Here is a 15,145-nt window from a genome sequence, read left to right as displayed (position 1 = left end):
AAGTCCAGACCTGAATCCAATCGAGAATCTGTGGAAAGAACTGAAAACTGCTGTTCACAAATGCTCTCCATCCAACCTCACTGAGCTCAAGCTGTTTTGCAAGGAGGAATGGGAAAAAAATTCAGTCTCTCGATGTGCAGAACTGATAGAGACATACCCCAAGCGACTTACAGCTGTAATCGCAGCAAAAGGTGGCGCTACAAAGTATTAACTTAAGGGGGCTGAATAATTTTGCACGCCCAATTTTTCAGTTTTTGATTTGTTAAAAAAGTTTGAAATATCCAATAAATGTCGTTCCACTTCATGATTGTGTCCCACTTGTTGTTGATTCTTCACAAGAAAATACAGTTCTATATCTTTATGTTTGAAGCCTGAAATGTGGGAAAAGGTCACAAAGTTCAAGGGGGACGAATACTTTCGCAAGGCACTGTATGTTTACGTTGCCAAAGCGAATGAAATAGATAATAAACAAAAGTGAAATGTTAATAAAAATGTACAGTAAATATTCAACTGTTTTCGAATTCTTTGTGGGTAAGTAATCTGAGGGAAATATGTGTCTCTAATAGGGTTGGAAACTTTCCAGTAAATTTCCAGAATTTTTCCATGGGAAGTTAAGCCCGGGAATTTGGGGAATTTTGCTTAAATTCATCAAATGTTAGCTTATAACAGTGAACCTTTTTTTGTGGGATACGCATAAGGCAATTCTAGGTCTTGTGGCCTATTTTGATATAACTAATCCCGAATACAATGGAATTGCAACCCTCTTCATGCACAGTGCATTCTTCCATCACATGTACAGCTGATTCTCAAGATCTTGCACACTAATGAGATGCTTTTGAGCCCATACTACTACAATGTCTGAGCAAAGGACTGCATGCTTTCTGGTAAGTTTTGATTACAATACTGGGTGGGGTGAATATATTTTATATGCCCTACATGATTTTTTTGTTAGCAAGTAAATAGTAGCTTACAGCCAAGTGTGTTTTAAATCAGTTATAACTTAACAATTTCTGCTAATTAGTTTTTGCTGCCATGTGGGTTTTAGCTTGCTTGAGCCTGCTAACTGAAGTGTTTATTCACCTGTTTCCATACATGTTTAATTTTAAAACATTTATCTTACAAAGGAGTTGTTTAATTTAACTGCTTTACTATTTATCTGTACATGGAATTGTATTTTTTAGTTTTTGTAACTATTTTTTTCCTAATCTTTACAGGAAAATGGGCACTATCTGATGTGTGGAGACATTTCACTGCAGCTAATGTAGAAGGAAAAGCTGTGTACATTTGCAAATACTGGGCGAAATCATATGTGAAGAATGCAACAAAGATGCAGAATCATCTGGCCAAGTGCATAAAGTTCCCTCAGCACTCACAACAAGCAACCTCTGACAAAAGTCCCTCTACTTCTGTTCAAGGTGAAAATTATGAATCAGGCACCTTGTCGATAGCAACAGCTCATGGTCCTCCTGGAATCTGAAGTTTTCTTGACTCAATGGAGGAACGTAGTCAGAGAAATGCTGATTAATGTCTTGCTCGAGCTGTGTATCCATCTGGTTCACCTCTGATGCTCACAGGCAATGTGTATTGGAAGAGATTTCTGAATGTTCTTTGCCCAGCATACACCCCTCCAACCAGGCATGCTTCATATACTCATTTGCTGGATGCAGAGTTGGGAAGGTCAAGCAAATCATAGAGAATGCGGACTGTATTGCAATCATCTGGCTGGTCGAATATTTGTGGGCAAGTAATAATTAACTACATCATCTCCTCCCCTCAACCAGTATTCCACAAGAGCAAAGACACAAGGGACAACAGACACATCGGTCTCTACATTGCAGATGAGCTGAAGGCAGTCATCAATGACCTTGGAACACAGAAGGTATTTGCACTGGTGACAGACAATGCTGCGAACATGAAGGCTGCTTGGTCTAAAGTACAGGAGTCCTACCCTCACGCCCATTGACTGTGCTGCTTATGCATTGAATCGTTTGCTCCTCAAGGACATCATGGCACTGAAAACAATGGATACACTCTACAAGAGAATCAAATAAATTGTTAGGTATGTGAAGGGTCATCAAGTTATTGCATCAAACTACCTCACCAAGCAAAGTGAGAAGAATAAGAGCACCACATTGAAGCTGCCCAGTAACACCCATTGGGATGGTGTCATCATGTTTGTCTCCTGGAGAGGAAGGAGTCTCTCCAAGAAATGGCCATATCACAGTCTGCCGATATGGACAGCACCATCAAGAGGATCCTCCTGGATGATATATTTTGGGAGAGAATGGTAAGCAGCCTGAAACTCCTGAAATCTATAGCAGCAGCCATTACACATATTGAGGGAGACAATGCCAAATAGCATTGTAGTTTGCTCCGTTTTTTTGTATATTGTAACTTTTCTTATCATTTGGTTGGGTCTAATTGTGTTGCTGTCCTGGGTCTCTGGGGTCTGTTTGTGAACAGAGCCACCGAAACCAGCTTGCTTAGGGGGCTCTTCTCCAAGGTCATTTCTCTGGGGGTAAGGATTTTGTTATGGAAGGTTTGAGAATCATTTCCTGTTAAGTGGTTGTAGAATTTAACGTCTCTTTTCAGGATTTTGATAATTAGAGAGCATCCTGACTGGTTGCATCACTGCCGGCAACTACTCGGCCTCTGACCCCAAGGCACTACAGAGGGTAGTGCGTAAGTACCAGTACATCACTGGGGCTAAGCTTCCTGCTATCCAGGACCTCTACACCAGGTGGTGTCAGAGAAAGGCCCTAAAATTGTCAAAGACCCCAGCCACCCCAGTCATAGGCTGTTCTCTCTGCTACCGCATGGCAAGCGGTACCAGAGCGCCAAGTCTAGGACCAAAACGCTTCTCAACAGCTTTTACCCCGAAGCCATAAGACTCCTGAACAGGTAATCAAATGGCTACCCGAACTATTTGCATTGTGTCCCACCACCCAACAACCCCCTCTTTTATGCTGCTGCTACTCTCTGTTTATCATTTATGCATAGTCACTTCAACTATACATTCATGTACATATTACCACAATTAGCCAGACTAACCGGTGCCCCCGCACATTGACTCTATACTGGTACCACCTGTATATAGCCTCGCTACTGTTATTTTCACTTTTTTATTTCTTTACTTATCTATTGTTTACCTAATACCCTTAAAAAATAATATCACTGTTGGTTAGGGCTTGTAAGTAAACATTTCACTGGAAGGTGTACACCTGTTGTATTCGGCTCACGTGACAAATATACTGATTTGATTTGAGTTCTCTCAAACAGCCGTCCATGGGGGGGTGTTGTTGTGCTGGTCTGTTTTATGGGTTTGTCCTGTCTGGATTGTGTGGACTTGTTCTCTGAGCTCCACCATGTCTCTCTCCAGCTCTGTGAATTTATTCCTCTCAATGATGGAGCAGCAGTGCAGTTGTGGGAGATGGATGTGTTCAGTGCTGGGGGGAGGGGGGGGGGTGACTATCCTCATCTGCAGAACAGTTTGAAGAGGTGTGATCAGACTATCCTCGTCTGCAGAACAGTTTGAAGAGGTGTGATCAGACTCACTCAGGATGGGGAGACATCACAGAGGGAGAGCTTTTCCTGCTGTGCTCTCTCTTTGATCTAGTAGAAGTTCCGCTGGAACTGCATGAGGATTCCCTGCACCATTACTGTCCCAGATTTGTACACGTTTATAGAGGATGTTTCAATTTCCTCAATGTCTAGTATTCTGAGTTTCCACCCTGGGCCAAAATCCTCTCTCTTGACATAGGTGTAGTGTGCTCTCATAGCACTGTGCTATGCCAGGGGATGGTCTGTGTGGAAAATTAAGTTGCTTATGTTCCCCTCTTTGTTGCCGTCAGCAAATAGTGTCTCTGGATTGTCCTTGAGGAGCTTCTTTTTGTACTTATTACGTGCAGTGTTATTTTCAGTATCCATGGGGTTCTGTATTGTAATGACCTCTGCACAGGGATAAGCCATTGGGGCTTCAAAGGCCTCTGCATTTGGGTGGGGCTATGAAACTCTCCTGCCATTGTTAGGCTCAAGAGTTTCACTTCTCACTTCACACTTCAGTGCTAATTGACGTTGCAGTCAGGTCAGTTCTGTCCTAGCAGCTTGGTAGCTTAGTAGCCTTATTTATTAAGCTTTATATAACAAAATTACCTAGAGATGATTGTATTTTACTTTTTGGCTTCAGAAGTAGTGTAGGTTCAGACTTAACATTACTCACTCAGTTTTGTGTTGGATAGTATTTACAGGTTCCACTGTGTTTCTTCTGCAGGTTTGTTAGAAGTTTTTTCTTGATAGTCCTTACTAGTATTAGTACATTTAGATAGTTTTGTCCAAAATCACGCTTTTAGCTATGGAATTTTGATTTGGATTGAAGGTTTTGATGTTGAGGTTAGTATCCTCTATAAGTCCTTGCAAAAATATTCACGTTGATCTACATTTAGAATTAGAGTTGGATATCTTTTTGCAGAAGAACTCAGGAACCCATGAGCTCAATACCTCTCTCTCGAAACAGGATGCAGTTTGATTGCCATCTTAAGTGTAGGTCCAATTCACAAACATTACCCCCTCGGCCCTCAATTTAGCTCAAGGGAGCGAGTGAAGAACTTTGATTACTTGTGGGGCTGATATGACCCACAATTCAATGCAAACTGTAGTCAAACTCCGGTTGCCGCGAAGTGTCAAATTTTATCAACATGGCAGCATATTCGGGATGTGAGACACAATTATGATACTGGCTTGCAAAACAAATATATAGATGACATTTATTTTAGTGTTGCCAAATGGGAGTGCCGCTCAAATTGGCTTAGTCTCGTAGTGAGGAGCCTATAAAACGTAGCTAGCTTCATAAACATATTTTGGGGAATTCTGAAATGTATTGGAATAAATGAACAAGTTATAAAATTAGCTAGCCAGCTAAGTATCGTAACTTTAGCTATCTACCTGACAAAATGCTAGCTAGCTACGTTAGCTTGCTACATTAATAGCGTTAGGTTGGTGTTTTTTAAGCTCAACTTCAAGATTTCCATCAAGGACGTTGCATTCGATCATCACTCTCCCTCGCTTGGGCAAAGGACATTTAAGGTACACTCGGATGAGATGATGTCTAACATAATTTGAGTGCTAAGGGTTTAGGGCCGTGGGCTGTCCACTTTGCATTTGGGCTGCTGCCATAGACTTAGCAAAATCAGGTTGCCCCAAGCAGCACTGGAGATATTTAGATGAGCAAGATGCAAGACTTTTGCTCTCACACAATCACGCACAATATCTGCGCATGTGCATGGGTTCGCTTCAAACTGTTCACAACGTGGTAGCCAGAGCACCAAAACAGCAGATAAGTTGAGCCTCACACTTCAACGCTCTTAGTTGTTGTGAAAATTGTACCCACTATGCTGTTAACTTTCTGCATCTACGTCATATCGCTGAGAAGATAAATTGTAAAAATAGGCGTGTTTATCACTTTGTGGTGGTGGTAACTAGTGAAGTCATCCCAGAGAGTTTCATACTGTACCGTCTTTGACGACCCTGCAATCAATATACTGATAGAAGGTAGCCTTGCCCTCAGATAAGCATTGTTAAAACCCCCTGCTACAATAAATTCAGCCTCAGGATATATGGTTTCCAGATTGCAGTGAAGTTCCTCGATGGCTGTCTTGGTATCCGCTTGCGGGGGAATATACATGGCTGTGACAATAACCGAGGAGAGTATTCTTGGGAGATAATACGGTCGGCATTTGATTGTGTGGAATTCTAGGTCAGGTGAACAAAAGGACTTGAGTTCTTGTATGTTTTTCTTACTAGAGAGATGTTTGTTACTGTTGGCGCGATGCACTGAAAATCCCATTGGCTGTACGGATTCCGACAGCATGTCCCCAGCTAGCCATGTCTCTGTGAAACAGAGTATGTTACAATCCCGAATATCTCTTTGGAAACTCTTGCCCTAATTTTGTCGACTCTGTTAACTAGGGACTAGCCCCACTAGAAGACCGCTCCGGCACCCTCTCCGAAGGATTGACTTTGGGAAAGTCGGATTCTTGGTCGTAGTGCTGGTTATCCTGGTAAGTTGATGTCTTTCTGATATCCAATAGTTCTTCTCGGCTGTATGTAATAACACTTAAGGTTTTCTGAATTATTAACAATATAAGAAATAATACATAAAAAACTAAATACTGCACAGTTTCCTAAGGACTTGAGGAAAGCTTCCGGGGAGAGTTCTCTTTTCTTTGTGAGGGGCAGGGCGCACTGGAATGGGTTCGCCCCAAGAGAGGGGCTCAAGCCCTGGAAAGCGTCTTAGTTCCAGCGGCTTCCTGTGAGCTCTCGCTGGCCCTTGAAAATCCTGGGATAGCCTCCCGGGTGGTGCAGTGGTTAAGGGTGCTGTACTGCAGTGCCAGCTGTGCCACCAAAGACTCTGGGTTCGCGCACAGGCTCTGTCGTAACCGGCCGCGACCAGGAGGTCCATGGGGCGACGCACAATTGCGTCGTCCGGGTTAGCGTCGTCCGGGTTAGGAAGGGGTTGGCCGGTTGGGATATCCTTGTCTCATCGCGCACCAGCGACTCCTGTGGCGGGACGGGGGCAATGCGTGCTAACCAAGGTTGCCAGGTGCACAGTGTTTCCTCCGACACATTGGTGCTGCTGGCTTCCGAGTTGGATGCGCACTGTGTTAAGAAGCAGTGCGGCTTGGTTGGGTTGTGTATCGGAGGACGCATGACTTTCAACCTTCGTCTCTCCCGGGGCCGAACGGGAGTTGTAGCGATGAGACAAGATAGTAGCTACTAAAACAATTGGATACCACAAAATTGGGGAGAAAACGGAGTAAAAATTCCACACAAAAAAATCCTGGGATAGTGTGTAAATCTCGCGCAGCAGGTCTCCATGGTAAACGGCCTCTGGCATGTTAGAACAATGTAGGTAAAGGAAGTCGGATAGTCAGATCCGTAACTTCGGGAAAAGGATTGGCTCTAAGGGCTGGGTCGGGCTGGGGTGCGAAGTGGGGCTCAAGCCGCGTCTGGGGGAGCAGTCGCTCCGTCGCCCTCCTCTCGCCACCATTGGAAGTTCGCTGTGCGGCCCATCTCGCGGTCTCTCTCGCAAGGGCCTGCGTGTGGGAGTTCGTCGAGGTGGTGTCCATCGGCGGGCCGAAGGCGGACTGGTGGGTGGTTGGGTCAGTTGGCGGTGACTCTGGACGCGCGCTAGCCCCCTTCTCATGGATCTCCCCTCCTACGAGTCTCACCGGTCCTGTTCATGCTGGGTCTCCGGTGGGTCGCATCAGACGGCGCCTAGCAGATGATTTAGAAATGGTGCGGACCAGGGGAATCCGACTGATTAATTAAAACAAAGCACCGGGAAGGTCCGATGTGGGTGTTGACACGATGTGATTTCTACCCAGTGCTCTGAATGTCAAAGTGAAGAAATTCAATGAAGCGCGGGTAAACGGTGGGAGTAAATGACTGTCTTAAGGAGTCCTTAGCCTTAGTAAGGGAGATAACGAGGCAGCCCTCTAGCAGGGCTCTTCCAATCGCTCCCTGTATGTCACATGTTTTCAGGTGTCGTAAAGGACGCAAACCAAACGGGAGTTACCTCGGTACTAGTCCGTACGCAAAGAGAGCAAAGAGAGTCCTGCAGATGGTGACGGCTCTTGATCGTTAATGGAAGGCGGCAGTCGGTCCTGGAATATGGGGCTTTTGGTCAAACATGAAAATGTGAGGCCGGTTCCACCAGACTCAATGATTTGCTGCGGGGCTCTTGTAAACGAATCCTGACCTTGACAGGAAGCCAATCAGAGAATGATGGCTCGAACGCATCCCAGCTTTGGCTGGGAGTGGGGAGTTTAGTCCTGGGAGATGGCTGATGAAAGTGTACTACAGAGCGGCTGTGGTGAAACGTTTAAAGACGCGTCTCCCTCTCTCTAAACCGCAAAGGTTTGAATCGAACGCTGGCTTTGACTGGACCCGCTAACAGTGGAGCACTAAATGGAGATGGAATATGCTTAGCGGTTATGGACAATGCCAGGTATCAGGTCCGCCTGGGTGCGGGACTCTACATATTCTATGTGGGAGCTCTCCTCCACGCTCCTTGGAACATGTAGTGGAGATGGCATGTGCCTTACCATTAGCTGACACTACCAGGCCTCAGGCTTGCCTGAGTGTGGGACATCACACATTGTAGGTGGGGAGGTCTCCTCTACGCTCAGTAGACTCGAGGCGGAGACTAAACCCATTTTTATAGGGCATTGCATGGATCTGGATCATGCCCTACAAAGTGGGGAGAGGTATCTCCAGCTTGTCTGGGGAGGGAGGTCTATATCTGATGTGGGTAGTACTATCCATGCCCATTGATTTGCTGCGGACCCATAAAACGGCCAGAAGAGGCCTAGGTTCTGGGCACGGATCACTGAATATCAACTTGATGAAATTCAAAAGGAGCGTACCCACCTGTCGTGGTCACACTCAAATCACCCAAGCACATTTTGTGTATGTGCATGGCTGAGGAGCCAATGGTGCAAAGCTACCATCTGTGGGATTATGACTGAATGCCTCTGTCAGAATCCACCCTAAACGTAACAATACCGTAGCACCACGGATCTTCGGTTGGCCCGAGATAACCTGCCTCTTTTGGCAGATGAGTAGAGCCGTTTGTGACGGGGTTGGGGTGCACCTGGATGAGTTGCAGCCCCTCTCCTGATGCACACTGCATTTTGTGGGGAACCTGGTGCTAAATCACTTGTAGACGACCAGATTCTGGGTCAGGGTTTCGTACGTAGCAGAGCAGCTCACTCGATGCAATCTATTGAAAGTCAGCCCTCGATCCAAGCTTTTGTTGGGGATGGAAGGCATCTTCCTCCACCAGATAGTGGGCTAGGTGGTGGTTGCCCATCCGCCGGGGCTCGTCCTCTGGTGGGACTGTGAGTCAGGTTAGGATTCGCTGTGGAAGTCAAAGGGTCACCAGGTGCACGAGGCGGCCTCTATCAAGGCGGGGGAAACTCAGAGTCCAAGCAGGGGGTCCGGACACGGGGGCCATGGAGGTTTGAGTGGGGACTTGTGTCTCTGAGTGGAAAAAAAGAGGGCGGGTCACCAGGTGCACAGAGCCTGTTTTGGGTTACCAGATGCATGTGGTTCCTGACAGCTTGAATATAGACGTCTTCGTGTCCGGGGAGGATTGCTTAAGTGTGGGTACCCCAGGTTAGCCTGGTGGGCAAAGTTATGGAGATGGCTGAGCCCCTTCCGAGACCCAATGATGCCCAGTGAGAGGGGTGTTCACCAAGTAGGGAGAGTAGGTGTGGAGGCCTGGAGGTCTGTAGTTCCAGGCAGTAAGCTATACACTCTCATGCCCAGGGAGAGGGCAAGCAGGCGAGCAGGGAGTGTAGGCATGGAGGCCTGGAGTCAGAGGTGTCCAGGTCAATGGGGGGCTGTCTGGAGGTCAGGAACTGAATAGGTGTGTGAGTGACACTGTCCTTCAGGGGAGCAGAGCAGGCAATTAATGTAGAATCGTGTGAGATGAAAATTGACAAACTAAAGGGTGTGCCATGTATAAGGCTAGTCAGTGGATGTTCTGAAAGTAGTTTGAGGGTTGTAGGTCACATGACCAGGGAACTATTGACATTAAAACAGTGTGAGATGAAAATGGACAAACTAAAGGATGTGCAATATAGAAGAGTACTCGGTGGACATTCTGAACCTTTTCAAAGGTCATTAGGTCACATGGCCAAGGAACTATTGAAATTAGAATGTTAGAAAAATGTATGTAAAAATGTGTGAGATGAAAATTGACAAACTAAAGGGTGTGCAATGTGTAGGCCCACTGAGTGTACATTCTGAACCTTGTTTGAGTCCAGTAGGTCACATGTTCAAGGAGCTATTGAAATTAGAAACATTGAAAATTAATGTAAAATCGTGTGAGATTAAAATGGCCAAACAAAAGGTTGTGCTACATATAAGGCTACTCAGTGGATATTCTGACAGCAGTTTGAGGGTTGTAGGTCGTAAGACTAAGGAGCTTTTGAAATGTTAATGTTTTTAAAATGGTCGTAAAATCTCATAAGATGCAAATGGACAAACAAAAGGGTGTGCAATGTGTAGGCCCACACATTACATTATTAAACGTTTTTGAGGTGTGTGGGTCACATGATCAAGGTGCTTTTGAATTTCAGAAATTTAAATAAGTCATTTAAAATGGTGTGAGATGTAAACCGACAAAAGAAAAGTGTGTGCAAAGTGTGTCTATGGCATCGGGTTAAATAGCTAGAAGCAGTTTTGAAAGTGTTAGGAGTAATGGTTAGAGAGCTATTGAAATGTGAAACATTTGATTGTCACTATGTTGACGGTCCCTAACTGCTGTTGGTGAATGTAAGGAAAACTACAGGTGAATATCCGTCGAATATCCAACCTGAATCTGTCTTTACCTCGGGTAATGTCAATGACAATGTGCCTTGATATGTACAGGTTTGCAAGTATGTAAATACTTGATACAATGTTTTAAATGCTCTAAAAAGCCTTGTGCGCTTCCTTGCTTCCTTCACTCACCTTTCCACATGAGAAATGCAATGACATGCAGAATCTCTCAACAACATTGAGATATTATTAATGTACTTTAATACAATGAAAATGTATGTATACCATGTAATTAAATATCATGAATCATTGTGCATGAATACATTCCTTTTTTAGTGTGAACCCCCTTGGACTTACATGCTTACATATTTACTGGCAGGTTAAATAGGGGTCAAATTCCATCAGTAAACTCAGTCATCATAGGAAATAATGGATGATAATCTCCTTAATTATGCATTGAATCAAAAATGTTCTTCACCCGAACTAAGCGTTTTACCAGTCCTTCTGTGTCTTTGTCTCCTCCAGCTAAAGTAGGAGAGGCAGTAAAGGCTTCCATCTGCTGGCTACAGACTCATTGACGGGGCTTTCCGCTACCAGAATGAGGTGGGAAAGGGCATCCAGGCTATGATCCAGGAGGGTACTGTAAAGAGAGAGGAGCTGTTCGTCATCAGCAAGGTGCTACTTCAAATGTCACACTCATTCATAGCATACTGTGTGTGTGAGAATTGATGGAAGTGATTGTCAAATTGTGAATACTGTTATTCCATAGAATCTTTCTGGTGATGTAGCCTACTTGAGAATGTTTCCCAGGCTATGTCACCGAATGGCACTCTATTCCCTATAACCCATAGTGCACTACTGTCTGATCTGGCCACAAGTAGTGGCTTATATGGGGAGCCTGGGCCGTTGTGGATGCAGCCCCAATCAATCCAGATTGCCATTCCTGTGCTTCTCTCTCCACCAGCTATGGTGTACCTTCCATAAGAGGTCTCTGGCTAGAGCAGCATGTCAGAATACCTTGAGTAACCTTAAACTGGACTATCTAGACCTCGACCTCACCCACGAAAACCAATGGGAATTAATTTTCTTGACATGCATACTGTTTCAACATGTATTTGAAATATCCTCACCACTTGTCTCTTGTAAAATATTGTAATAAACATTTGAACTGAATAAATTATTATTTTTGTTCTCATGAAATGCTTGTATTTAAAGCTTATAGTGCATGGCTTGCCTTTACAAATGCATTTTGCTCACACTTTCATTTTTATTTAATTTCTTCAGCCCTTTTTGTCATATATAATTTAGAAACACATTTTCACACTTTGATGAAATGTTGGGGGTGTGATATGCACGGATCATCACTCAATCATATCTTGTTTTGTTGTAGATTAGGGATGAGCTCGTGGACAGCGAGGGATTCACTGTTGCCGTGGAAACCAGATTCCTGGATACCTGGGAGGTGAGAATGACAGAAAGTTAAATTAAGACGATTTCTGGGTCATTTTTTTACATCATCACTCACACCCTTTTCCATTTGGGTGTTCTGTCTGTTCAGCGCCTCTCGGGGCATGGAAGAGCTTGTGGATGCAGGGTTGGTAAAAGCCATTGGAATCTCCAATTTCAACAGCCATCGAACTGAATCCATTCTGAACACGCCAGGCCTCAAGAACAAACCTGCCAACAACCAGGTGCTCTTTGCCCTCTCTCCCAGCCCAAAATAGCACTTGAAATTTATGATCTTTAAATGAGCATAACAGGTATTCAGAGTTAATCAGTGTCATTGAGTATGTTTACATGCACAGCAATAATTCAATATTAAACTGATTATGGCAGTATGCAGATTATGCAAAAGTCATGTAAACACTGCTGCTTATCTTAATTGTCAGAAAGGTCAAAATCGAAGTAAGCATACGCCGATTAAAACACCTGGTTTTCTGAGCAATCTTTCGAATTACTAGGACATGTAAACACCTTCATCAGCGTTCCAGCTGTGTATTTGATCTACGCATGTGCTAGCAACAACCCAAGCAAGCCTCCCTCTTTAGCAGGAGTGAAGTGAGGGTCTTGAACAACTGAATGTATGCACCTTAGAATTTGTTTTCACATAAACTTAGAATCCAATATTCTTCCCAAAAATAACAGGGTTGCTGTGGTAGAACAATTATATTTTGATTGGCGATTTTCTGCATTTATCATAGTAGCCTAATTTTCAGATGTTTCAGGATTATTAGAGAAATGTCTCCTTGCAAAGAATGTAAACTTTTCAATCCATCTATTATATTAATCTGATTATCCACAATAATCGCATTAGTATGTCAATGTAACCATACTATAACTTATGTAGTAGGCTGCCTCCCGAGTGGCGCAGCGTCACTACAGACCCGGGTTCGATCCCTGGGTCTGTCGCCTGGAATTCGAGAAACCCATGAGGCGGCGCACAATTGTCCCGGCTTCGTCCAGGTTAGGGGAGGGTTTGGCCATCTCGCTCTAGCGACTCCTTGTGGCGGACGCATGCACGCTGACTTAGATGGCCAGTTGTACAGTGTTTCCTCCGACACATTGGTGCAGCTGGCTTCCGGGTTAAGCAAGCAGTGTTTCAAGAAGCAGTGCGGTTTGGCAGGGTCGTGTTTCGTAAGGACGCATGGCTCTCCACCTTCGCCTCTCCCAGGTCAATATGGGAGTTCCACCTGTCACCATCGTTACGCGCATTATGACACTCACCTGGACTCCATCACCTCCTTGATTACCTGCCCTATATATGCCAGCCACTTTGGTTCCTTCCTGAGGCGTCATTGTTTCAGTTTCATGGTTGTGCGTTGTTGTTTTGTTTTTTGATTACATCACTCACTCCCTGAACTTGCTTCCCGACCCTCAGTGCACATCGTTACACCCTGTCTGCTCTGACCAGATTGAGTGCCACCCATATCTGTCCCAGAAAAAGCTGATCAACTATTGTCACTCCCAAGGCATCACTGTCATAGCATACAGCCCCCTGGGGTTACCTACCAGGCCATGGTAAACAACACACGGATAGACACAGTACAGACACATGGAGGGAAATGTTGCACACACACACACACATTATTCGTAAGTTTCTACGGTAACTGTCTGATCTGATGTTCTTGTATTAGGGTCAAACCAGACAACCCCTGTTTATTTCAAGACCCAAACATCAAGGACATAACTGAGAAGCACCAGAGGACTATATCTCAGGTAAAGTGAGAGCCACAGTAACATAGTCTAACTGTTAACTACATAGAGAAAATGGGTAAAGTGTCTATGAACCTCGCTCTGTGTTATCCCTTAATCTCATCATGGGCCCATCCTATTAGGTGCTGCTTCGTTTTCTGGTCCAAAGGGAAGTGTGTGTAATTCCAAAATCCACCACGCCCCAACACATGTACCTGGACAACCTCCAGGTACATTAGAATGATTGGGCGAGTTCGTTTTGCGTCGCCTGGTGCCCGGTTGGGTGGAGTTTGTGCATTTAAGACCATTCCATTGGTCCTGAAGTGAAATCTCCACCTACCCACGGCACAGGATGATGCAAAAGGAACTTGCCCATTGTGAGAGGATTTAAAGACATGAAAGATGATGTTTACAGTAATGTTCTGGAACTTTTTTTCAATGTTGATGCAGTTTTCCCTCTGTTTTCAAAGACTGTAGATGTTGGTTTTCATTCCAGGTGTTTGACTTTGAACTGAGCAAAGAGGACATAAGGACCCCATGTTATCACTGAACAGGAACTACAGAGTCTTTCCTCTGCTCTCATACGTAATTATAGTGCCAATCACCTCTGTCAAACGTGATCATACATCCATTTTTAAAGCCTCAACTGATCTTTGGTATCTCTGTGTGACTGTCCTCCGCTGTTTGTTTCCCATAGGGGGCTGAAGCACAAAGACTACCCCTTCAGTGATGAATTTGAAGAGGCAGGTATACCCGCTATTGAAGTCTCCAGCTTCACTCCATTACAGATCACATTCTACCTCATCTTAATATGGATGGAGGGCCCTCCCCTGTGCTGTCAATCATATTGAGTTATTTATATTCATTATAATCACAAGAACAATATCTAGTACATAAATTGTATGCATAACATGTTGCAGAAAACATGTATATAGCCTGGCCTATAATTTAAGATTCTCAAAGATTGTTGTTATTGTCACTGTTGTTCTCATTTCATTGTCTCATAGCTAATTTAACACTAAATATTTAATGAACACAGATTAGTATTTGTGAGAATAAAACAGAAACATTCTCACTCAGTAAATCTACTGAGTTGCTTATTGTGGTCGGTCGTCCATCTGAAACCGTTGCTGAGCCATAAGATCGACCGCAAAATGATCACGTTGAACACATCCCAGTGTTCCAATGCACCAATATAGCGCCTCTTCCCCTTCAGGAGGCTTGGGCCCTCGGATCTTCAAAACGTTCTACAGCTGCACCAACGAGTATCTTGACTGGCTGCATCACAGCTTGGTATGGAAAATGCATCGCCCTTGACCGCCCTTGCGGACAGCTCAGTACATCACTGGGGCCAATCTCCCTGCCATCCAGGACCTCTATATCAGGCGGTGTCAGAGGAAGGGCCGAAAAATTGCCAGACTCCAGCCACCCAAGCCATAGACTGTCCACTCTGCTATTGTCCGGCAAACTGTATCGGAGCATTGGCTCTCGGACCACCAGGATCCGAGTCAGCTTCCACCCCCAAGCCATTACACTGCTAAATAGTAAATTAATGGTACCCAAACTATCTTGCACTGACCCTATGCACACTCACTAGACATAGTAATGGCACTCCATTCCAGACATTATT

At 44.6% G+C, this 15,145-nt stretch overlaps 1 protein-coding gene across 1 annotated transcript; it reads left to right on the top strand.

Moving 5' to 3' along the window:
* The first annotated feature begins 11,894 nt into the window (after positions 1 to 11,894).
* LOC135508641 (aldose reductase-related protein 2-like) lies at positions 11,895 to 14,065 on the top strand. The gene is made up of 5 exons (XM_064928882.1): positions 11,895 to 12,014; positions 13,235 to 13,341; positions 13,458 to 13,539; positions 13,659 to 13,726; positions 13,993 to 14,065. The coding sequence occupies exons 1-5, from the start codon at positions 11,895 to 11,897 to the stop codon at positions 14,063 to 14,065; spliced, it is 450 nt and encodes a 149-aa protein (XP_064784954.1).
* The last annotated feature ends 1,080 nt before the right edge of the window (positions 14,066 to 15,145 follow it).

The sequence above is a fragment of the Oncorhynchus masou genome, chromosome 22 (genome assembly GCF_036934945.1).
Source record: "Oncorhynchus masou masou isolate Uvic2021 chromosome 22, UVic_Omas_1.1, whole genome shotgun sequence".
Taxonomy (NCBI): domain Eukaryota; kingdom Metazoa; phylum Chordata; class Actinopteri; order Salmoniformes; family Salmonidae; genus Oncorhynchus; species Oncorhynchus masou.
The sequence above is the reverse complement of the archived record's forward strand: the minus strand, read 5'-3'. Positions and strand labels throughout refer to the sequence as shown.